This window comes from Ipomoea nil, unplaced genomic scaffold, assembly GCF_001879475.1.
Source record: "Ipomoea nil cultivar Tokyo-kokei standard unplaced genomic scaffold, Asagao_1.1 scaffold2826, whole genome shotgun sequence".
In the NCBI taxonomy this organism is placed as follows: domain Eukaryota; kingdom Viridiplantae; phylum Streptophyta; class Magnoliopsida; order Solanales; family Convolvulaceae; genus Ipomoea; species Ipomoea nil.
In genome coordinates, this window is record NW_017619254.1 from 2,106,011 (window position 1) to 2,131,761 (window position 25,751).

The 25,751-nt window shown below is 33.0% G+C and overlaps 2 protein-coding genes and 4 non-coding genes across 9 annotated transcripts; 3 read left to right on the forward strand and 3 right to left on the reverse strand.

Moving 5' to 3' along the window:
- Positions 1-2,419: 2,419 nt before the first annotated feature.
- On the reverse strand, positions 2,420-2,491 carry TRNAE-UUC. The gene has a single exon. It is a non-coding gene; the product is annotated as a tRNA-Glu (tRNA).
- Positions 2,492-2,564: 73 nt separating this feature from the next.
- TRNAF-GAA lies at positions 2,565-2,637 on the reverse strand. The gene has a single exon. It is a non-coding gene; the product is annotated as a tRNA-Phe (tRNA).
- A 1,517-nt stretch (positions 2,638-4,154) lies between these two features.
- TRNAF-GAA lies at positions 4,155-4,227 on the reverse strand. Its single transcript has one exon. It is a non-coding gene; the product is annotated as a tRNA-Phe (tRNA).
- A 4,366-nt stretch (positions 4,228-8,593) lies between these two features.
- Positions 8,594-9,428, forward strand: LOC109159203 (metallothionein-like protein type 2). Its single transcript, XM_019307279.1, has 3 exons — positions 8,594-8,748; positions 8,925-9,008; positions 9,101-9,428. The coding sequence occupies exons 1-3, from the start codon at positions 8,684-8,686 to the stop codon at positions 9,192-9,194; spliced, it is 243 nt and encodes an 80-aa protein (XP_019162824.1). The 5' UTR covers positions 8,594-8,683; the 3' UTR covers positions 9,195-9,428.
- A 197-nt stretch (positions 9,429-9,625) lies between these two features.
- Positions 9,626-9,698, forward strand: TRNAF-GAA. The gene has a single exon. It is a non-coding gene; the product is annotated as a tRNA-Phe (tRNA).
- Positions 9,699-17,370: 7,672 nt separating this feature from the next.
- LOC109159202 (myb-related protein B-like) lies at positions 17,371-22,700 on the forward strand. 4 transcript variants are annotated; one of them, XM_019307275.1, is made up of 9 exons: positions 17,371-17,584; positions 17,937-18,146; positions 18,703-18,754; positions 19,092-19,149; positions 19,235-19,329; positions 19,458-19,561; positions 19,698-19,826; positions 20,825-21,833; positions 22,276-22,700. In XM_019307275.1, exons 2-8 carry the CDS (start codon positions 18,001-18,003, stop codon positions 21,810-21,812), a joined length of 1,572 nt encoding a protein of 523 aa, XP_019162820.1. In that variant the 5' UTR covers positions 17,371-17,584; positions 17,937-18,000; the 3' UTR covers positions 21,813-21,833; positions 22,276-22,700. The 4 variants fall into 4 exon arrangements, with proteins under 4 accessions (XP_019162820.1, XP_019162822.1, XP_019162823.1 ...); XM_019307277.1 differs by having other exon boundaries at positions 22,288-22,700; XM_019307278.1 differs by having other exon boundaries at positions 17,391-17,584; positions 17,985-18,146.
- Positions 22,701-25,751: the final 3,051 nt, after the last annotated feature.

Below are 25,751 nucleotides of genomic sequence, written 5' to 3' on the forward strand. Positions count from 1 at the left end.
CAAATATCCGTATAAACAAGATCTAAAATATTATTGCTAGATTTGGCTACCCTATCTAGCGGGAATCGAGAGGATTTCCCGAGTTGACATGACGAACAAAGATTGGGGATTACATTTTTATTTTTATTTTCAACCGGGCATTCCCGTAAGACACGTTTGAGTGATTGGTCGTGTGGATGACCAAGACGCTGATGCCAGACCGATGAAGAGGCACGAGCCGCCACGAACGCATTATGGGAGTCGGAAACTGACAACGAGTATAATCCCCCCGAGCTTGGACCTTTAAGAAGAACTGCCTGTGTAGTGGAGTCCTTCACAACAAAAAAACTCGGGTGAAATTCAAAAAAACAATTATTATCTTTTGTAAAACGATTTACAGATAATAAAGAAACTGACAACTCAGGCACGTGTAACACATTGGTTAATTTTAGAGGTTTAGTGCGGGAAGGAATTACTGCATGTCCCACACGCGAGATCGCCAAACCTGTGCCATTACCTACTCTGAGAACATCATCCCCATGATATTCCTCAGTCTGCGAGACCAAGCCGGAGTCAGGAGTTGCGTGGGTTGAGGCGCCTGTGTCCGGCAGCCAAGATGTGACCGCCGACGACGCCGCTCCATCACCGGCTACTGCAACGTGCGCCTGGGAGGGGGGAGGCTCGGAATACCTCCGGTAGCAGAAGGCCGCCGAGTGGCCTTGCTTGCTGCAAATCTGGCAGCGCAGGCCACCACGACCACGACCGCCGCGTCCTCCTCTCTGATTTCCGCCACGACCTGCACCACCTCGGGACTGACCACGGCCGCCATTACCAGACTGCCGTCCACCTCGGGACTGACCGGCGTACATCGCCGAGGCCGCGCCGCCCGTCGTTGCCGGCTGGTACGCCGGAAAATCATCCGCATGGATGAATTGCTGCGCTTGTAGATAATCCGCTAGCTGTGGGATCGTCACCGACGTGCCGGTGACCGCCAGGGAAGCCGCCATCGATCGAAACTCCGGACGCAGCCCCCGAAAGACGTACAAATTCTGCTCCGACAACGTCATCGGCCGGCCGGCGAGCGCTAGGTCCTCCACCAGATGTTGCGCACGTCCGAGGTACTCCGGGGTCGAGCTATCTCCCTGTCTGAGAGATTGGAATTGCCCCATAAGGTTGAGGCATCGGACCTGAGAAGACGATCCTAGCGCCGTTTCCGCCGCAAGCCATACTGCCCGAGAGGTTGTCTGGCCAAGGGTGAGGTACATGACTTCCTCCGATATGGACGAGATGAGCAAGGACAGGATGGATGCGTCCTGCTCGATCCACGCCTCATACGCGGGGTTCGGTGTAGAGGAAGCGGCTTCCTCAGACTGGTCGGTGACGGGCAGTTCGAGAAACGCCGCTGGGCAAGGCCGTGAACCATCGATGAAGCCGAGCAACCGTTGGCCGCGCAGGAATGGAATAATCTGGGTCCTCCAGTATAGATAGTTTCGATGGGTAAGCTTTAGTGACACAAAGTGGTGTGCACTAGGAAGGGAATTTGGGGTGGTGTTTGGAGAGGAGATGGTGGTGGCGGTTAGCGTTCGTGAGGAACTTTGAGACATCGTTGGTTGATCGGAGGAGAGGAAAGAGAAAAAAAAAAGATAAATGTCTACTGGCTAACTGATACCAGATGAGAAAGGGGTCGATAGATTATTCTGTTACAAGAAAGAGAGAACCTTAATACAAGAAGAGAGAGAGCTATCTATTAGGCTATTGACTAGATCTCTAACAGACTAAAGATTTATTAAATACATAACAATTATATAGTCTAACATTCAGCATATGAGGCTGCACAAACCATGCATTTCCTAAACCAACTATTTGTCCAGACAAAGTTAAATCATATCTAATAAAGTTGGTCATATATTCTTCTCAAAGTGACGACGATTCTTATTGGTGATTTTGTTTTAAAGAAAAATACTATATTATAAAACATATACCAAACAAGTTGTTTGTTTTGTTTATCCCGGCTTTGCTTGCTGCAAGTCACTAAGATATGCATGATGATGTATTGGTGGGGAGACACAGACACTCCCATTTTCTTATACTTTAATTTTCGCTTCTTCAGTGCGCCCCTCTTTCTCTCTCTCTCTCTCTATATATATAAGTAATATATTCTCCCATCCTAAAGTCAAACATGAGAATATTGTTTCAAATTGAATTTGGATTCTTTTCTTTGTATTTGCAGTGTGCGTTTTGGCATATGTGGTTTCCAGAATCTTGCATTTATTGGTTCAAACTTCAAATATCTACGTAGATAGTTAAATATGGAAATATTCGCATATAATATATCATTCGTAACCACTTTTGGGCCAGTTGGAATTTCCAACTTTGCAAGTCCATTAATGGATGATGGGCCGGTGCTTTGGCCCAAAACTGGAAAACAAAAAGAGGAAATTTCCGTTGCCGGGAATCGAACCCGGGTCCCCTGGGTGAAAGCCAGATATCCTAACCGCTGGACGACAACGGAGCTGGTTTACAAGGTGTCGATTGAAATTTTATAAAGTATTGCATATTTTTCTCATAAATAAATAGGAAGTAAATGCGGTGAACGTGGATCGAACACGTGACCTTCAGATCTTCAGTCTGACGCTCTCCCAACTGAGCTATCCCCGCAATTGAGAAATGTTTCCTTTGTGTCCTTATTAATACCCCATAAACTCTTTGTATAATACAGCCCAAAAATGGAATTCATTTGCAGCACAAGCAAACTATTTTAAATTGTTTACAATCCAAGAGTGTGTTAGTTTAGTTCAAACAATCACAAATGTTAAGCTCTGCTATGTGAGAAGATCGACAAATTGTATTGTTCACGCATTGACTATTGGGTCCCCATTATTTGTTGTATGTTTGGATAAGAAGCATGCCCGATAATTTACTTAGTTTAATCTCTTTAGTTTAACAACACTATTGCTTGCTTTAAAAAATTGTTAACTATTAATATTACTAATTTTAATATAAACCCACTTTCTAAATACGAACTATATTTTGTACTATCATAACGATTTGATTTATCACTTTAAAATTCCCACTTTTGTTATAATTATAGCACATTATGTTTTCTTTTTTGTCCAACACAAACTAGCATCAAGTGTCATTTGCATAACTATCTTTTCCTTTATAGTCTTATTAAGAGAATTATACTACACAAAATACTTGTGAGATTTCATTTCATAAATCAAACAAAAATTTTGCCATTCAAATCAAATCGTGTGATTTCAGCATGCATGCGTCCTCACATCAATTGTTAATCTGCTAAATCAGAATAATTGACCAAAATCTCCACGGCTCAATCTTTCAATTCACTCTCCTCTCCAGTCCAATCAATCAAATCATCAAGAATGATGCCAATGGGCCGTTAGGTAGAACTCATTTTTTCAACTGTTTTTGGGCCTTCTGGGAATTGAAGTCCCTCACTGGATCACGCCCATATCCTTATTTTACCCAAAGGAGTAAAATGCGAATTTGCGCAATCGTTATGCTGTGCATCTGTATGCATCATGCATGGTGCATACAGATGCCAAAACGACGTTGTTTTATTAAAAAACGTGCGTTTCCCCTTTAAAAAAATTCAGGTTCGATTCCCAGCAATAACATTATATTGTTCATTCATTCTGAAATTTTAGTTCATAGATTATGGAATTATAGTTCATTGATTATGGAATTATAGTTCATTGATTCTGAAATTTTAGTTTATAGATTATGGAATTTTAGTTCATTCATTCTGGAATTTTTAGTTCATAGATTAGATTATGGAATTATAGTTCATCGATTATGGAATTTTAGTTCATATGTTGTTGCTGAGATTCGAACCTGATTTTTTTTTAAAGGGGAAACGCGCGTTTTATTAAAACGACGTCGTTTTTTCATCCGTATGTACCATGCAATGCACAGCATAATTTGCCGAATTTGCGTTTCGTAAATTCCGAGGGTGTGAACGGCAAAAATGTTTGGCCCAAAAATTGGAAAACAAAACGAGAAAATTTCCATTGCCAAAAATCGAACCCACGTTGCCTGGATGAAAGCCAAATATCCTAACCGCTGGACAACAACAGAAATTGTGCACTTGCTGTCGATTGAGAATATATATAATCGTTATTGCATTTTTTCTCATAGATAAAATAAGAAGGAAATGCGATGAACATGGATCGAACACGTGACCTTCAGATCTTCAGTCTGACGCTCTCCCAACTGAGCTATCCCCGCACGGTGAACACATCTCTTCATAAAATATTATTGTAAAAGGAATTTAACAAAAAGTACTCATTTGCTTATTTAGATAATGCTTGTCCACAATCTATCACCTGATTATCACTGAGTTGACGAGTAGACTACTTAGATGATTCTGTTGAAAAGAAAAGGAAGAAAAAGTTGAGATTGAAGAGCACATAATTGCATCTTTGTCCCTCACCTTTTTGTCACATTTGTATTGTTTGTTACCCATTTGGTTGGAATCTAAGGACATGTATTATTGCAATGGCATATATATATATATATATATATATATATATATATATATATATATATATTTGCATGAATCTTTGTTGGGTATACTTTGTTTCTGTGTAATATTCATAAATTATATAGAACAGATAAATTATACTAAAAAAATCATGTGCATTCAACTAAACTAAAAAGTCGTTAGCAATATATTTAAGAATAATAGTTCAGTTGCAGTATTTGGAGTAAGAATAATAGTTCAGTTACTAAATCACTTATTTGGGGACAATATTTCATCAATATATTTTTCAAATTTTGGTTTCACTTTTCTCACTTCTATAGTTCTATCTCTATTTTTTTTCGATTTATTTTACTTTCCATCTTAAACTTGTATGTATTACTTTAAAACATCAAGACAAATATGATCGAATGTGACAAATTTACATGTTCTTTCGATTTTAAAAGTAAATTTTCAGTATAAATTATTTTCAAGATATGATCCTGCACCTTTGTAAGAGTGGTGACCCTTATATATGTCCCTCCCTATCCCACCATGAATGATCCATCACTTCAACTCCATAATTTTGCCTATCCCCACTATTCATTGAGCTTCGTGCATCACATTCAATGAAAAATACTTCTGCAAAATATCACAGTCCACATTAATTGTAACCAATAATTCATTGTCGTCGTCACCCACCAGTGGAGGATCACATATAATGAACGCTAACTTAATTAGCTAGCTAAAGGTATAATACAACTATATACAAGTTATAATTTTAATTCTATTGTAAAAATTATTTTAAAAGTAAGGTTTAATACTAACTTACATATTACTTTAATTATAATGTTTTGTGGAGTCGATATAAGATTGTATGAATGTATTATATATTTCACTATTTATCATACAAAAACAACTAAATTCTCCTCTTATCTTGTGACCCCTTCACATGTGTACTTGTTAAATCATGAATCTACTCACAAAAAGAAGTGCAACACCTTCAATTCTATCACCTTATCTCATCTCCTTTTCGATTGTTTCTTTCTATTCAACTCCTAAAAACATCCCAGTAAATGCATTTTAGAAAAACTTTTTAAGTTTTTGAGCTTAGGTGGGGGAGAAAGAAGAGATAAGCTACAAAAAAAAATTTATTACTACAAATATGCTTGTGGGTCTTGCTATGAGAGGGGAAAAAAAAAAAAGCAACAAGATTTTTATTTTAATTTGTTTGCTTTATGTTTTTCCTTTTTTTCTCTCAATTTTTTTTATACCATATATCCTACATGACACCTTAAAAATTGTGAAAAAAACTTCACAGGATGTTTGTTGGGAGGAAGGAATAAAGGGAATAAAGAAATTGTAATTTGGATGAAAATGATAAGCTCTGAATAAAGTACAAATTCAAATTACATTGTTGGGTAATGTTAAATAAAATTTATTGTGAACAAAAAGAAAAGAAGTGATATACAGATTGAAATGTCCACGTACAACAATTGAATTCACATTCATGGGGTGTACCCATTAATTGCAATTCAACAAAAGGAGTGAATTGCAATTCCGTGAAATTGTAATTCTCTTAAACTAAATATTGTAATTTGCATTGCTATGGAATAAAGTAAAGAAAAGAATTCCATCTACATCTAACCAAACACCTCATAAACGCTGGAGCATGCTCTAATTATTATACTATATTATGGAATATTATTTTTGGATATATATATATATATATATATATATATATATATATATATATAACACTTTTAGTCTTCAACTCTTCATGTAACAAAAGTACAAAACTAGTGAAATTTTAGTATTAATTGTTTAGAGTTATAAAATTGACTTTTCATTAGTTATAATAGCGGATTTTTTTTTTCTTTGTCATTCGGGATACTGGAATAGTCATTTATGAAAGATACACTTTAATCTTTATAATATAAGTAAGAAGGACGAAAATAGTCAATACTGTGACTAATTAGTGACCAAATTTACAATTCAAAAAAAAATATTAACTAAATTTATATCCATCTTATAATTTAAGGACCAATATTAAAAATTTATTTGTATCATTTTTTTAATGCGTAATGCGGCTATTGTCTTTTTTTTTTTTTTTTTTTTTTTTTTTTTGCGGCAATTGTCTATTGATAGCTAAAACCAAATCTTTTATGCATGTGCTTCCCCTTTAAATGTCATTTTCTGATATAAAATTTTCATAGTGTGCTCAGTCTTTAATTTGCCGCCACGAATGAGCTATCGGCTATCGCCTCTTGTATTCCTTTATTATTACGCCTTTTATTTTTATTATCTAAACATTTAAACACTGTCCTTATCACACAGAATAAAGTATTATTTAATTATGCTTTGTAAGGATAAGGGTCAAATATAACCTTAAACTATTTGTAAATGTAAAATTAACATCCTTAACCAAATGTCAAAGGTTTGATCATTAGCTTTGGGTATGAAGTAACCTTATATAGTCAAGGTTCAATCATTGACTTTAGGCAATTTGACCACACATAATAGAGGTACTTATATATAGTTAAGCAAGGAATTAGTCATTGTATTCGACAGTATAAATAATATGTATATCCAGAAAAAAATGACCAATAAAATAAAATATAATTTTAGAAGGCCATAATGAAATAGGATAAGAATATTATTTTAGAGCTGATTATTATCTCGTTGTTGAGCTTTTCAAAAAACCAAACAAGTGAATAAAATATTTAATTAAATCTTTAGATTAGACATCTATTAATCTATTATTCATATATCACAATTTTAATAAATCCTCATATCTTGAGGAGATATTTAGATTTAAAAATAAACAATACAAAATGTAGGCCCCTTCAGTACGTACATGTGAAAACAAATGGCAACCATTTTATTTTATTCATATTTCATCTTGATTTTTATAATATTTGCCGCAGAATAATATGGTGCTACAATTTTCAAAAAAGAAAAAAAAATATGGTGCTACTGGACTAAAAAAGAAAAGCACGACTATACTTTTTTTTTTTTTTGGATGCTACTAGCTCTATTACATTGTAGTATCTGTTCATATACTTTCTCAACCTACTGAAACACAAAGAGCTAATAACGCCTCCATTGAGGCTCGAACTCACAACCTTCCAAATAGAAGTCCAACCCGGATACCATTGGACCACATAGTCCTGGTCACGACTATACTTTTTAATTCCACTTAATTCTCTATGATGTTCATCTCTTTCATTTTGAACCAATAATTTTTATTATTATAACATAAAATTTACATTAAAAAAAAAAAAAGAAAAGAAGAAATATTGTTAGAATCAATAAAATAATCGACACATTTCATCTCATTATATAAATAACATACTCTTATTTCTTATTTCTTATTTCTTATATACTAATAAAAGCTAAAACTCAGAGAAAAATATTGAAATATGGAAACTCGCAAGGTCGACTTGAATGTTCACAATCTACCTTTTAAAAATGTACAACTTATATATACTACGAAGTACGAAGTACGAAAACACAATTTTAACATATATGTAATTGATTATTTTGTTTTGCATTTACAAGTTCTTTTCAAATACTACAGTCACATAATATTAACATATTAAAATTTTGACTTAAAAATACAATTTATATTCTAAAAGTTTACAATTTCAAAACTAAAAATTCAAAAAATACACAATGTATACTTCGGGTCCACCTAGGCTGACCCTGGTCCATGGTATAACAACTCATTGGAAACTAGTTTGTTCTAGAGAGTACCGGAGACCTTAATGCAAAAATTATAGTCCAACCAGATATGGTTTAATATAATTTGTCTGATCTGGGTACAGTGCATATTATCTTATTAATAAGTTTCTGGAATAATCTTTTCCCTAACGGCATTTGATGATTATAGAAATTTTTTAGGGTAATTAAATTGTACTGTAATAAATTAATCATCATATTAAGAATGGGTTTCTGGCTTCGAAACGAGCACGATAACACTGCAGAACCGCACAAAACGACAGACGCGTGGAACCGGAACCGGAACCGGACACAATCTCAGCCGATAACAGTGGGTCCACTGCTTTTGTTTATCGCCACGTGGATGGTGATGGGCGATCCCTCTCCCCAGCCGTTACGCTATAAGTATCGGTCAGGCTGGAGCTCCGAACCTCGACCCGACATCGATATTTCTTTTGCATCAATCATTCGTCTTTCTTGTCTTTCTCTTTTTCTGTGTGAAAAATGTCTTGCTGTGGAGGAAACTGTGGCTGCGGCTCTGCTTGCCAATGCGGCAACGGTTGTGGCGGGTAAGCTACTCTCATCTCCGTTTCTCCGATATCTCGGATTTTCGTACCAGGTGGTTTTATCTATGTCGTGCGGTTGTCTCGATCTGTGTTTTTATCATAATTTTCATGGATTTCATGTTAAATTTAAAAAGAAAGGATTTTTTAGATGCAAAATTAATGTATTGATCATTTTATAGGTGCAAGATGTATCCAGACTTGAGCTATTCTGAGACCACCGCTACCACTGAGACCCTTGTTCTTGGTGTTGCTCCCATGAAAACGTATGATTCTTTCTTTGCATTTCTCTTTTATGGAGTTTTCTAGCTCTTTTTTCCAATGATTATGATTTTATTGATTTGTTTGTGTTTTGCAGCGAGTTTGAGGGATCTATGATGGGGGAGGTCACAACTGAGAATGGGTGCAAGTGTGGGGACAACTGCACATGCGATCCTTGCAATTGCAAGTGAGATTTGAAACTCAATTGCAATAGAGCAGAGACGGGTTTAGGTTTAATTTGTTTTGAAAAATAAGTGGTTGTGTACTTAGTTTGTGATGTGAAAGGTTAAGTGGTTTGATTTCTGTAATCTACTTTGTGATATGACAAGTGGATGGTAATATGTATGTAGTGGTTATTAATATTGCGGTGTATCGTCTCTGTTTTATAATAACTTAATGAAAAATTCGTTAGTTATCTTATTTTATAGAGTTCATATTCGCTTCAGTGTAAATGGTTTGCATATTCTTCAAATGATTTAGAGTGAAGAGACGTGTTTTACACTAGTTTGAAGATGCAATGAATCCAATAATGACTACGCATTAAATCGGTTTGTAAAATTTGACCCACTAGTCACGAGTACAAAGCTAATATGTATGGTAAAGTGAAGGTTACTTGCAAGTTGCGGGGATAGCTCAGTTGGGAGAGCATCAAACTGAAGATCTAAAGGTCACGTGTTCGATCCACGTTCACCGCAATATTTTTCTTTTCTATTTTTAAAATGTAAAAAACCATGATTTCCTAGGGTAATAAATATAAACTGATGCAATGAAGCACGTTTCCGTTGTCGTCCAGCGGTTAGGATATTTGGCTTTCACCCAGCCACCCAGGGGACCTGGGTTTGATTCCCGGCAATGGAAATTATTACTATATATTTTAAAATAATTGTTAGAAAAATGCAATAAAAATAATCTTTAGAAAATGGTCCAATATTTATTTGTTTTAAAAAATAATCATTAGGAAAATGGTCCATGGCGAATGGTTATTGGGTGAACCGTGATCCACACAATCCAATAAAAATGACGTTGTTTTGCGTTTTTTTTTCACGCGCGACCCGCTACAACATAAATTTTTATATTTCATAATATATATACATTATTTTAAAGCTTAATATACATTATTTTAACACATAAAATACATTATTCTTAACTCATAAAATCTAATGATATCGCTTTGGACCGTGGTTTACACATCTGTGTGGACCATAATTTGTTGAATGCCGCCGAAAAGTAGTTTTATGAAGCCCAAACATAAATTTGGTAGTCATAAAGATGGCATCTACTTCATGATTTGATTGGTTATGTTGATAATGGCATATTACTTAATATAGGTGGGACTGGAGAGAGTAAGTTGAAAGATTGAATCATGGGGATTTAGCCTTTGTTATATAATAATAACAAACTAAGTTGCTCAGATTTAGCACAATAATAATTGGTATACGGAGACATCATACACACCAGGCAGAGTCAAGATTAAATGGTGCGGGGTGGTCAATCATAATTGAAGTGTGCAATTAAATACATTAATATTAATTTAGTATGTTCCAGAAAATTCGTTAAATTACAAATTTATTAAAAGTTAGAATGTCTAAAAAAAATTGTTTATAATTAAATTTATACTAAATTATTTTGCAATTTACTTTTCAGTGTACATTAACAAGCAACCAATAAGAAATTCATATTCCATCATGTTACAAAGTGTAACCTTGATTATATTAATGGCAAAAAAAATAAAATATCACTATGTATTGTTGAAATAATAAAGGCCTTCCCATGTGTTTAAAAGGGTATTGGCGATTTCTTGAAAATTACCTTTCTTGCAACAAAATTTAATAGTAATTGTTTCTAACTTTTTTTTTTTTTCTTTTTTCTCAAACGCAAATAACAAAAATTAACCAAACACGAAATATAATTAAGAAAAAACAACGAAAGCATAACTTAACTTAACAAAGCATGCATAAATTTTAATCGATAAATGATAATCATGTCAAAATATCCCTTTATTATTGTGTATATGACATATATACCTATGGATCTAGAGGGAGAAACTAGTCAATGGCAGACCCAGAATTTTTTTTGAGTGGAGGCAAAATATTATAGTGTGAAAAATAATGAAACACTCAAAGAAATATAGTCATAAATATTGTTGGATATAAACAAAAAAAAAAACATATTAAATTAAAATTTTATAAAAATATTCATAACAAAATATGAAACATAATTAATTTGATAAAATAATTCAAATAAAAAACACATCTTATTATATATATATATATATATATATATATATATATATATATATATATATGTGTGTGTGTGTGTGTGTGTGTGTGTGTGTGTGTGTGTTATAAAGAAGCTTAGTTGAAAGCCAAACAGAAGAGAGACAAGGGGTTCAAACCAGTGACATTTCCTAACCTAAAACATGACTCTACCAACTCAACCAACTCACCTATTGTTTACTTCTATTAGTTTTCTTATATTTATATGTAAAACATGTACTATAATCTATATATACATATATACATACAAGGGCTATATATGGGGTGAAGTGGGGTGAGTGGGGGCAGCTACCCCACACTAGGTCCGCCACTAAAACTAGCAAGTAACTTAAAGTATGAGTATTTGAATGTGAGTTAATTATATAGCGAAAATAGAATTAGAAATTTGCAAAAAAGAATTGGAGAAGTTGAGAATATGAAAATTGTATATGTGAGCCTACAAGATTAATTTGGGTGGGAGGAGTGCACAATATTTCGAATACAAAAAAAAAAAAAATGGTATTATGTATAATATTTTTTTAAAAAAAAATTGGGGGTGGGCGGCCAAGTCCCCCACGCAAACACGTACCTCTACCCCTCGCAAATTATCCTGTGGCGCAACACTATTTACAATCGGCAAAAATTGTTGTTTTGTTGTCTCCATTGGAGACTGAATTTGGCGATTCTTTTGACAATTTGTTGTTTTGCAGCATCCATTGGAGATGACCTTATAAGCTATAATTTTATAAATAAGTTACTTTTGTATAAGTTTTGTTTGGTAAAACATATGAGTTTAAAATAATAGCTAATTTTGAAACATTATTATCTCAAAGTAGTGTTCGAAATAAGTTATTCAATTTCAACTTTTTTTTTTATTTTTAATTAATTTTTAAAAATAACACCATCTATCCTTCAAATTCATTAATCAAAATCATAATATTTCAATTTATCCTTAGCTTTTATGTCTTTTTTACTAACTAATAACAATTCTTCTTTAATAGTCTATCATAATACTTCTAGAAAAATCTTATATTTTGTTATATAAAATTATAGATCGGTATAGTTGAAGAATTATTAATGAAAAATTATATTTATCAATTAATTATAAATCTAGTCATATATATATATATATATATATATATATATATATATATATATATATATTGAAAAATTATATTTATCAATTGATTATAAATCATAATCTCATAAAATTTGGAATGATCTATATGTGTGTGTGTGTGTGTGTGTGTGAGTGTGAGTGAGAAGTGCTTATTTGTCTATATTTTCCCCCTTTCACTAAGCCATTTTACTTATAGATCATTCCAAATTTTATGAGATTATGATTAAATTGTGTTATTTTGCAAGGAGTTTTGTTTGGAAACAAAGATGAGTATTTTCAGGCATTTTGGTGGACGTTGGAGTCAAATGGAGCATTTTGGATGCATTAGAAGTCCATGGGAACCAAGGAGAAGCTATGGATATGGGCAAAACACTTCCAAGGAAGGCTAAGAGTGGTGCTTTGAATGGTCTTGATCATTTGAGCAAACCAAAGCAAAAGAGAAGCAAAAGATCAATGCATTGTAATTCCCGACCTGCACGTCGACGTCATAGTATTTGGATCATATATCGAGATACAAATGTCCAATTGAAGTGATTCTTATGTCATTGGAAAGCTAACTTGAAGGGATACAACTTTGATTCAAGCACCAAATGCTAATTCAAACGTTTCGAGGGTGAAAAATGATCTAGAAGACAGACTCAGTGTACAGACAGTGCACACTGCCTTGTGGCCACGGGTCTGGCCACGCCCGTGGCCACTGGGCAGTGTAAACTGCATTTCTGGCCACGGGTGAAGCCACACCCGTGGCCAGCCCTCTGCAACTTTATAAATCCCGTTTTTCACTCATTTTAGCTCGGTTTTGAGCTATGCTTGAACCCTAGCTTATCTCTTTCACTTTCTTTCATATTGTAGTGTTAGATTAGGTTTAGATTTAGGTTTCTTAACATATTTCAAGCTTGTAATCAAGGATTCAGCACTTGGATTCCAACATTTCAAGATTCTACCATCTAATTTCTTTAGAGAAGTTTTCCTTCCTTTTATCTCTTTATCTTACAATGTTTATGCTTTACACTTGTGTTTTTGTGTTCTTTATGCTATTGAATCATGAGTAGTTAGTTTGTGGACTTGAGTTAGGGTTGTATTATCTATCTTGATGCTTGATTTGTGATTATTGCAAAAAAGGGAAGAACTCCAACCTAGGGTTCATGTGTTTGTGAAGGTTTTGTATTTATATTTTGTTAATGTTTGATGTACACATTCATTAGCTTGTTTTTGTAGGATTCCTTGCCTCAATGAGAGTTGGGTGATGAATCCAAGCCACCCCTTGCATAGACCCGATTTCTTCCTACAAAAATAGGGGAAATTGGGGGCTTTAGATGTTTTGTGTGCTTGATGGACTTGGAATTGATTCACCACGAAAGTGGGGCAATTCCTTGTTCTAATCCTTGTTTATTAATCACGATAATGGTTCGTAGACTAGGATACCTACGTGCATTCCCGCTTGATTCCTTGGTTACTTGTTCTCCCTAATCTTTTAGGTTGTTAAAGCATCTATATGATAATGCTCCCTAGCTTGAGTCCTATTTCTTTATTTCGTGTTTACATCTTGTTCATATGTGTTCGTGTTATTTTATTTAGTTATCGTAGTCTTAACTTCATTATGATTTGCTTAGCTTCTTGTTGGTTTCCTTATGCTAGTGCCTAGTTTATTGTGATTGCATATTGCGTGTCATATCCCTCAATCTCCGGAGAACGATATTACACACCTGAGCTCACATCTTATTTTTGCTACATCAGTGTGTGTACTAATAATATAGTATCTTTCTCAAATAATTACGAAGTGTTAGTTACGAAAAGGACTTTGAATAATTGATTAATAATTATGAGTTTTCATAATAAAGAGGAGTTTGAAGCTAAAAGAGTAAGCTTTAAAATTTAATAAAAAATGATATAGTAAAAAAAAAAAAGAATTCAGATGTATAGGGAGCTATTGGATGTAAGGCATATCTATGATTTAGTAAGTTGATAGCATTGTGTTTCAAATAGTATGGAGAAATTTTAAATTTTCAGGCTAGCTGTCGCACTCAATATAAGTGTCTACAATTCAATGAAGAGATTAATCACTATTTCGATAGTGAAAATTTTAGATACACAAAAAAAAAAAGTAGTTGATAGCTAATTGCATTGTCTTTCAAATGGTATTGTTTGGTGAGGAAGCTTATTATCCAAAGTACTATTGTGTAAGGCTATAAGCTCAATCTACCATTCCTCCCAGCTCAGTTCATAACACATTGATCTTAACTTATCACAATTCATGTAGGTTTAAAAAAAAAAAAAAAAAAAAAAACTTCTGTATCAATTTTTTTTTTTTTTTGACTGATTTGATTAGTATTAAAGTTTAAGAATGAAACTTGTTAGTATTATATAATATAAGTGATCAGTGATATAAAATAAATCTAACTTGCGTCATTATTTATTCCAATTGAGGTGGCACATTCAAATTTATTTTAAAATGTAGTATACCGGTATAGCTTCTTCATTTTTTTTTTTTTTCCTCTTCTTCTTCTCCTCCCCACCCCACCCCCACCCCCACCCCCCACCAAATAAAATCAAACCATGCAAACACCTTCTTGATTAGGTTTGAAACATAGGTCTAATGCAATTCACTTCTCGAACCTCCAACACCATGTGGGTGGATTGGCAGGAACCCCCCTCGAACGTTAAAGAAGTGTTGTTACTTGACTTGAGTGCTTTACCATGTGTGAGAACTATATTCGAAGGGTGTCTGATGTAAGATATTAGGCTTGACCCTCATTTTGATCCAAAAAAAAAATGTAATTTACTTCTCATTATGATTTTGAGCTATATACAGGCTCTGTTTGGGAAACCTAGCTGAAAAACTATAAGCTAGGAGCTGAAAGCTGAAAAACTATAAACTCGGAGCTGAAAACTAAAGAGCTCTTAAGCTAGCTGTTACGATTGAAAATGTTTGGTAAAATTAACTTTTTGATAAATTGATAAATATAAAAAGACTAAAAAGGACATCTTCATAAAATTTAAATTAGTTTGTTTACATATTAAAATTTAACATTTTGTCTTTAAAAAAATTAATATTTTGAAATAAAACTATTAGCATAATCCTGATCTAGCATCTCATAATGAAGTAGCAATATTGTTGCAAATCAAATAATAATAATAATAATAATAATAATAATAATAATATTATTATTATTATTATTATTATTATTATTATTATTATTATTTGCGGTGAAAGTTGCGGATAAAGGAGAAGAGGAAATGATTTTAATTGGCAAGGGTAAATTATGTTATTTCTTTAAAATAATAAGGATAAAGATGAGAAAAAAGTTAGGAAGCTATGAGCTTATTTTGAAACGCTACTAAGGTAGCGTTCCAAAATAAGTTCTTATTTTAAGCTAGGAGCTTATTTTGGGAACATTACCAAACAGAGCTTATAGCTTATTAATAGCTTAAATAAGCTATAAGCTCTGACAAACAGAGCCACAAGAACATAATTTATCCTGTGGACACCCTTCAATAGTGGATACATGTTTATTCGTCACCCAAAAAAATATGCTAAAAATATTTTATTTTTGATAAGTACTCCGTATAATTATATTTTGTTTTTTTAAAAAAAAAAAATTATTTTCCAATGATATACATATCCCATAGAAATCGAAGATCAATATTCAAGCATATATGATATATCTACTTTTGAGGTAGTGTGGTATAGCTCAATTAACTCAAAATAAGTTAAGAAGTCTTACTTAATTAACAACTACATAGGTAGAATTTAAATTCGAGTCTAACCAAAACCAATCTTCAAGTAGGAACAGTGAGGTTCAAACTTAATATTCAAACTTATATCATCGACTAATTCACCTTAATTATCCCAAATTTCATGTCTTTCCACTTTGTAACATCTTTCAAGCATAATGTAAAGTTTGAATACGAGTACAACCAAAACCAGTGTTTAGCCTTTAGGTAAGACCGGTGATGATCAAACTTAATATTCAAGCATATATCTAAGGTTGAGAGAATTAATTATAGGAATAAGGTTCAACTTGGCCACGGAAGGCTGAACGTAATCTGAAAATGCAATTAGGCTACTGAATGAAAAAAAAAAGTGTAATTAGGCCACAATACACTTTAAAAAGTGTAATTTCACCTGATAGCTGGTTACCATCAATTTTAGCAGGTTATCTGCTTACATGGTAGTTGAGTTGACATTTTTAATAATTTTTAAAAAATTAAAAAGAAAAAAAAAATGACGGGGTGATCGACGGAGACGAAGGAGGGGAAGGGGGTGGCCGACGATTATTATTATTATTATTATTATTTTTAAATTTATTATTAAAATTTATTTAAAAATTATTAATAATGTCAACTCAGCTGTCACCTAAGTAGGTAACTTGTTATCAGGTAAAATTATATATTTTTGAAATATTTAGTATTTTAATTATACTTTTTTTTTTTCATTCAATAACCTAATTGCATTTTCAGGGTACATTCTGTGGCAAATTTGAACCTTATTCCTTAATTCTATTCACAAATCCTGATTTATCTTAATTGTCCCAAATTTTATGCCTCTCCATTTTGTAACATATTTCAAGCAATTTTTATTATGTACCTCGCCTCTACGGCATCCCCTGTTCCTACACTTCCAGATCTAAACACCTCTCAATCATTCGTTCCATCTCAGCCGTTCGTCTTTGCTTCATTTTCTGATGGATTAAAACGTTTCCAGAGTGCTTGACTGGCCTAAATCTTGGCCATTAGTTTCCATCCGACGGCTAGGATGCAATTTGGAACATTTATCCTCCATAGACGTGTGAGGCATTTAGCCATTTGTTGTGTGCCGTTTGAGGTTCAAACTTTTGTCTTCTAACGTACACGTGAAACCGTTAGCTGCCGTTAACAGAACCTCGGATTACTTGCTTACTCCAATGCACAAAACTTTAACGGCACACCAAACGGCACCGTCGGTGACCTTAATATATTCGTTATATACAAATTCTTTTGATTTTTTTAATAGACGGATATATATAAAAATATATATAAGGATTTACTCTCTCTTCTCTCTCTCTCTCTTTCTCTCTTTCAACGGGCAAGGTTTTTCTTCGCAATCAAAGCTCAATTTCTCCGTCGATTTTTCTCGCTCTAGAAAGCTCAGAGGTTTCCTGGGGTTCAAGGGTTTCGGTTCGACGAGTTCGAGCTCGATTCCCGCCATTTTTTTGCTGGTCTGGGGGTTAGTTTATCATCGAATTCTTTAAATTGCGTTTAAAATTCAGTTCGATTCCAAGGATATATTTTAAGCTGATTTTGGTCAGTTACTGTGCTTTAATTTTGTTTAACTAGCTTGATTTGATTAATTTGAATGTCCTTTGGGGTGTTTTATTGACGGTGTAAGGTTCGTGATTGTTTTTTTTTTTGATGATTTTGGTTTGGTTGAATTCGATTTTGATCTGAAAATCAGTTTTTGAGATCTGAATTTCGCTTAATTTGTTGGTAACATCTTGGATTTTGTGCAACTTGCTTGTTATTAGGGTTTTAGAGCTTTGATGGATCTGGGTGTTTATTGTTATGCTGTAATTGGTTAGGAGGTTGCTGAGTTTGTATTGAACTTTGGTGATTGTATTGATTGGAAGCCAAGGTGAGCAAAAGATGGATGAGGAGAGAATAGAGGATTGTTGCCCTGAGAATAAGCAATCAATAGCTGCTTCGAGCTCTTCAGTTTCTGAGAATAGTGGCAGTGTTAATCTCAAGTCACCAGGGGTATCTAGCCCTGCCCCTTCTTCACCTGTGCATCGGTAATGATCTCTAACTTTCCACTACTCTAATTGAAGTCATTCAAATGTCATTGACTTCATAAGAATGGAATATTCACACCCTACGATTCATGACTTTGAAATTTGTTCATTGCCTAATGTAAATGATTCTTGCATGAAGATCTATATTTGTGAAAAGTTTCTGAGAGACTTGACATAAAAATGCAATCCAGCAATAATATATGATTATCAATATATAAAGCTTACAATGACTAAAAGGAACTTTTTTAATTGAGAATTCACTAAAAATGGATGATAATTTGTGCTAGTTGTCATGGGAAAACTATCCCCACTATAGACACTTGATGTCCCTCTACGTGCAGAGGAGGCTTAATATCATTTGCATGCTCCCATATGTTATATTGATGTAATATGAGCAGTTCAATGATCAGCTTATAGCATGTTTCTTGTATAGATAGTAACATGTGAATGGAAACCAATGCCATTGTTTTATTTCTTTCAGTCACAACTCTTACAGTGGCATTGCACTAAATTAATTAATCATATAAGTATCACTATGTAAGATCCATTTTTGCAGGAGAACAAGTGGTCCTATAAGACGAGCAAAGGGTGGCTGGACTCCTGAGGAGGTGAGTGGTGGTCCTGAGATTAGCGTATAATGATTTCAAGGACTGAATACTTTATGGAAATTAATCATTTAAGAAGGATGTTTGGAAAATTTTTCCTCCTTGACTAGGATGAAGCTACAGTAAGACTAGGAGGGATACCTTCAATTTCTTAATAGATGTGTGAAGAAAATGTTTTTGTCCATTCCTGAAACCCAAAAACAAGCAACCAACCCCACATCCTTATACTTTTGGCTCCTTCACTGCTCCTTGAACCTTTGGTTATTATGAATTATGCATCTAGAGACTGTTAGTGTTAGCCTGCTGGTTTTCTTATGATCCTATTGTTGATTTTGTACAGGACAATACATTAAAACAGGCTGTTGCAGCTTTTAAAGGGAAGTGCTGGAAGAAAATTGGTACGGATTTCTCCTTTATATATGCTGGAAATTTTTGTCTATGGTGAAATAAAAATGTGATTTGGCAACCATATGTGCTTTGCAGCTGAGTTTTTTCCTGATAGATCAGAAGTACAATGCCTGCATCGATGGCAGAAGGTTCTAAATCCTGAACTTGTTAAAGGACCCTGGACTCAGGAGGTTGGTTCCTAGTTTTTCTTCATTCCTGCATTAAGTATATATGTTCCTATAAACGAGTTTAGATCTCTTTTGATGATTTCTCAGATCTGTAAAGAAAAGTTATTTATTTATTTTCCTTTTTCTTACAGGAGGATGATAAAATCATTGAACTTGTAGGGAAGTATGGCGCTACAAAATGGTCTGTCATTGCTAAGTCATTACCTGGCCGAATAGGAAAACAATGCCGTGAAAGGTATTTTTTCAATTCTTGAATTTATGGTTTTATCAATTACCTAGCATTTAGGTCTGCCAATTTTAAAGCATTGTATATAATCTCAATTTCTTAAATATGTAAATTAGCTTGGTGATTCTGCTATAAACTTTTTCAGGTGGCATAACCATTTGAATCCAAATATTAAAAAAGATGCTTGGATATTAGAGGAGGAGCTAGCACTTATAAATGCTCATCGAGTTCATGGGAATAAATGGGCTGAAATAGCAAAAGTCTTACCTGGAAGGTAATCCATTTCAAACAAGTATAAATTTTTCTACGATGAAGTTATAGTTTTCTAATATGAGGCACAATAGACTGACTTTTCCTATCATGTAAACTTATCTATGAGTTTGATGCTGGCAATCCTGATACCAAACTTTCAGAATCCATTTGTAATTCTTGATCCAAGTAGTAGCTGATAGCTATTATATAATATATGTAGAAGAGATCATCTATGAATCAGTTTTTGACTAAACTAGTTGATGAATACTGAATGAAGTGCTCAAGCAATATCTACTTTCTTTCAGATATCTTCGTACAATAATCGTACATACTGATTGATTGTTATTGGAAATACCCTTTTCAATGATCATTTGGGGTTTCCATTGTGTGTGAATTTGTTCCTCTTGTTTGCTGACAATACTTCTGCTTTCTTCTTTCTCTTTTTGGGTTAAAGGCATTGCCAAGTTGATGGGTTTCAATTTCTACAAGCATTGCATATCACATTTTTATTTATTAATTTGTTAATCGCACATAAGGCACATTTTGAGTTCCCTTTATGCTTTGATGCATGACATCAATTTCATATTCTTTTGATGAGATAAACAGAAAATAAATAACTTATTTTGGATTCTTATTACTGTGCTTCTTATGTACTTATTTGCTGGTAGTGTTGATTTTTGGGAGTTTGACTATTTGATTATCGGCTAATGTGTTCTCCATATCACAGTTTCCAATCAATTAGATTATCAACTAATGGTTTTCAAAAAAAAAAAGATTATCAACTAATGTTTTCTCCATAACACTTTCTTGCTTTGATGCATGACACCCATTCCATATTCTTTGGATGAGATAAATGGTAAATAAGTAACTCATTTTGGTGCTGATAACCTAATTATGATTAGTAGGCCTGTTCCCAATCAATTTAGTTATTATTTTGAAGTATCAGGAAACTGCACCAAAGATTTGTACTTGGCTATAGCTTGATTTGTCTCTCCTTCTGACCAACTGCTGCCTTTGCAGGACTGACAATGCTATCAAGAATCACTGGAATAGCTCTTTGAAGAAGAAGTTAGATTTTTATTTGGCTACAGGAAACTTACCTCCTCTTGCGAAGAATGTCTCCCAAAATACTTGCAAAGACATCAGCAGAACATCTCCAACTGAAAAGGGGCTTGAATGTTTAAGTAAGCGATCTGATTCAGCAGAGTTAGCTTCATCAGGAACAACAGATGTCTGTAAAATAGTAGATGATAAGATTCATCCGGAAGGCAGAAGTGCAATTGTGGACATGGGTGCTTCAACCAGTAGTCCTCACATTGAGTCTGCTGATTCTGAAGATGCACCAAGTGAGGTGAAGTCATCAGTTTGTAAGTCGCAATCAAAGACAACTCCACAACTAATTACAAATCACGCTAGTTCTAGTACAGAAATTTTGGATAGATCCAGGAGTATTGGTGAAAGAGAGCAGTTTAGGGAGATTCAAACATCTTGTGAAATCCCTATATATGGTAGCTTATACTACGAACCCCCAAAATTAGGAAGTTTTGTTACACTGGATTCAGATTTTCTGAATCTTTGCTGGGACAATCCTGAACGTGAACTAAACCTAGGTTTTTCTCCCACTTTTCCAACTCCACCCAGTGTGAAGCATGGCAATTTATGTGTACAGACCCCAGAATCTATATTGAAAATTGCTGCTCAAAGCTTCCGAAACACACCTTCTATATTACGGAAGCGGAAGACTGAATCTCAGTCATCCACGCCATCCAATAAATTTGGAAAGACAGATGATGATGGATTAGATGACATTCAACTTAGCAATACAAAACCTTTTAATGCATCTCCTCCATACCGGTTAAGATCTAAACGTACTTCTGTTCTCAAGTCTGTGGAGAAGCAGCTTGATTTTACATTCAACAAAGAGCAGGACGACAACTGCCCCACCACATCTGGTGGTTCAACTGTAAAGCAGATCTCTCAAGCAACCAAAGCTATGTCAGATGAATAGATGAGCGTTATCTAGACCATTGTAAGTTCCTTTCTATGGATTTCAGCTTTATTTATTCTCTCTTGTTGATACAGTCTTAGCATCCTAGCATCCTATCCTGGTAGCAAAGTCTTATCTTAACTCGGATTTATTCTTTTTGCTTTTACCATGGCAACTGGGAATTACCAGAATCATTATCTGAAGTTGTGTTTCATATACTGTTTACTATTTAAACATGTAATGCTGCTGCATATTACAACTGGAAAGGATTTGCCAAATCTGTTTCTAGCAAAAGCTCTGACCATGAGATGCATTAGTACAGCTTTGTCAGAATAATACATACAGTTTTCATCTTCTTCCTCTCTCATTTACTTCTATTTTTCTGTTACAGGCCGCACTTTGTTTCTATGTCTCTATTCTGTCAAAAACCTTTTTCTTCTAAAATGATGTAAGACTGGGATTATTAAATTGACATTTTTAACAGTTCTCTTATCAGTGGCATGCTAACTAGCCAAGGCCCATTGAGGTTTCAGACCTTGCAAGTCATGCTGAAAGAGATCAACGCTCTCCATCCATCATATCGTGTGCCAGAAATAGCGATTTGCAGATGTGTATCAAGTGCATGAAGATACTTTCTTCATTTTACCACAAGAACTACTTTGGGGAGTGTAGGCATTTGGCCACTGGTTTATATGTAAATTTTGTACCAATGACTTGAGTTTTTTTGGGGAAGAATAGTAAGTTGCATTGGATTTGTACAGAAACATAGTCATAAAGTGGTTCTCAGAACTACAGCAGTTTTTAGGTGGGAAATAACATAACTTGTGTAATAGAGGATTAGTTAGTTTCGTTCTTAAATTTTCATAAAAAAGGGAAAATTATCTTAAATTTGATTTTGATGGTCTTACAGTATACTTTTGCACCCTATTTAGCTTCTTTTTTTTTTTTTTTTTTTTTTTTTTTTTTTTTTTTTTAATGTCATTTCAAATCTTAACTTATCATAAATTATCACATTAGGAAGTGAATTTTTGTAAGTGGTAAATGTAGGAGAGTATAGCAATTTATAGTCTTGTATATGATAACAATGATCATAGGTGAAGACTTATATATGTTTTCAAATTAAAAGGAAGAAAATAGAAATCCTCATTTTAATAAGTTTCTTAAAAAAATAATTTGTAAATTGAAAAAATAGTGTGTTTTTCTTTTCTTTTTTTACTTTTCAGTTCTTCAAAATATTGAAAAATTTATAGTAACTAAAAATTCCCTACCTTCTCAATTTGGACCAATTTCAATATAATGTTCGATCGGAACCCCTTATAATGGATGTTCTTTCACCAATATCATTGACTCATTGTATATATTGAAAAAAATATTTATTCCTATATAATAATTTTTCTACATCGAATCTTATTGTAAATAAATTAATTTTTTTTTTTTGAAAGTTATTGACTCTATTACATTGTAGTATCTGTTCATATACTTTCTCAACCTACTGAAACACAAAGAATCAATAACGACGCCTCCACTGAGGCTTGAACTCATAATCTTCCAAATGGAAGTCCAACCCGGGTACCATTAGACCACATAGTCCTGGTGTAAATGAATTAATTTGATTTGATAAGTATTGCAATCTTTTAGATATATTCACTAATAATTTAATTAAATAAACTTTTATATGAATTAATCAAATAATTATCACCCTTATACATCCAACTATCCAAGTATCCAACAACCTCATACTTTAATTTGCAAAGATCTGTCTGGCGAGTCTATATTTGGAAAATATTTAAATGTTATTTAGAATGTAGAATACCATATATATATATATATATATATATATATATATATATATATATATATATATATATATATATATATATATGTTATTTAGAATGTTATTCAAGTTCTCTATAACATTGTTAGGAAAATTGTTTCTATGTCTGACGATAAATAATGCATTGTCATTCTAAAGATTTGTATTGTAAACATTTGATTAATGAATTAGTCTTTTATTTAAAAAAAAAAAAAATGTACACACTTGCACCGCATATTTTCAATAAAAATTACCAAAATAGGCCGAGATCATGATTATACTGGATCCCTTTTTTGGTTGATTGTAGAGTTTTCAGTACTTGTGATTAACAATTTTAATTTAATCTATTTTTAGTATTAACTTTAAATTGCACACCATATTTGGTTTTAATAATGTCACATATTTGTCTTTGACACAGTTCTTGGATTATTATTATTATTATTTTGCTAATGATTTTAACATAATTCTTTGAGAAAGTTTTATTTATCTATTTTGAATTTGGTGACGATTACCATGGTCGTATGTTTTTAAGATTCACATATGCAGAACTAGAAATTATAATCTTAAATTTATAGCTAAAAAAGTACAAAAATATGATACAGATGATAGAAGACGAGTAGCACACTTTTTGCATACTAAGAATGGAAAAAAAAAGTTTAATTTCCTTAAATTGCATATCTTTTTCACTTTAGTGGTTAATGATGTGTATATACTGTTGTTGGATGTGGGGTTTTATTTTTAAGGTAAAATATTTATGCGTTATATATAGAGATTTTATTATTTTATACCAAATATGAAATTGAATGGGCGAGCATGTAATGTCAAAAAATATTTTTCATGGTAAAATTGCATGCAGTTTAAGTATATTTCTTGGCCTGGTACCCTAACTCTAATTCTGACGGCCTTTGTCTTTAAAACATTACTTAAGAATATTATGAAAATCGATCCATTATATTAGTTTCTTCCCAAAAAGGTTAACCATTTACTCATTTCCTATAATGTCTTTATTGATGGATTATATTCTTAAAAGTAATTATATATAATTACCTGTCAATAACATGTTAATCATTATTAAGGAGCCTTATTGACTAAGACGGCATAAAAAACGAATTGACTAGAATTAGTGAAGTAACTGATGACGTAATTTGCAACAATATAAATGTACACATAAATATTTAACCCTAATAGATTATGTGTATGTATGAATAATGCAATACGTTAAAACTATCAATCGATAATTTAATGTTATAGAAATTTAATTACTTTAGATTATAATACTTAACATTTTAAGAAAATAAGTGATTTTTACTATTTTTATCTTTATAGACAAAATTCAATGCACTTAAAAATCCTTGAATAATTCATTCAAAAATTCATTTTCACCAAGAACGTTTTACCATCCAAATTCAATCAAATACAAGCATGAAGAAATAATATGTATGTGTGGTACAATTGTAATAGAGCCTTGGTAAATAACATATTAGCAAAATTTTAAATATTTTTAACCATTGGTACTTCAGGAAGAGTTATATGGTCATTATGTATAACGTATCATGATAGAAATGATACTCTTTATTTTTAATTATTTTCAATTAATTTGATTGTAATTTTTTAATTTTAAAAATATAATTTTTTTTTTACTATATCTATCAAGCGAATTAACCAAATACAAAAACTTATTCCATTGCATATATACATTCACGTCTCTATTTCTCAACAAAATTCTTTTTCGATATTTGATTTAAAATTATTAATTTTGAATCATTTTTGTTATTATTATTTCACCTCTTATTGACTTATACTAAAAAAACTAGTCTGATCTAGAGAGGGCTGGCCATCAAAGTTAAGAGTTTGGGTGCTAATTAATCATTTGTTCTTTAATTTTATTATTTTTGTATGTCACACATATACATGTCATTTTAAAAGCAATATTGCTAATAACTGAAATTTAACCTTGTTTTGTGGTTTTAAATTTTTGTAGGATATTCCCCAAAAGAGGGGAAGGAGCAAATCTATGAGAGTAGAGCAGCACTATTTTATGCGAATTTTGAACTTAAATATATCTCAGACACGGATAGAAAATACTACAAGCATACACATATACAATTAAGTTGTAAGTTTTTTTTTTTTTTTTTTGAAAGTTACTG

What these genes read in the sequence shown, in the direction of transcription:
- LOC109159203 (XM_019307279.1), top strand. Translation starts at nt 8,684, where the DNA reads ATGTCTTGCTGTGGAGGAAACTGTGGCTGCGGCTCTGCTTGCCAATGC. An exon ending in TGCGGCAACGGTTGTGGCGG is followed by an intron (nt 8,749 to 8,924) that starts GTAAGCTACTCT and finishes ATCATTTTATAG; the next exon opens with GTGCAAGATGTATCCAGACT. An exon ending in GGTGTTGCTCCCATGAAAAC is followed by an intron (nt 9,009 to 9,100) that starts GTATGATTCTTT and finishes TGTGTTTTGCAG; the next exon opens with CGAGTTTGAGGGATCTATGA.
- LOC109159202 (XM_019307275.1), top strand. Translation starts at nt 18,001, where the DNA reads ATGGATGAGGAGAGAATAGAGGATTGTTGCCCTGAGAATAAGCAATCA. An exon ending in GTGGCTGGACTCCTGAGGAG is followed by an intron (nt 18,755 to 19,091) that starts GTGAGTGGTGGT and finishes GATTTTGTACAG; the next exon opens with GACAATACATTAAAACAGGC. An exon ending in AAGGACCCTGGACTCAGGAG is followed by an intron (nt 19,330 to 19,457) that starts GTTGGTTCCTAG and finishes TTTTTCTTACAG; the next exon opens with GAGGATGATAAAATCATTGA.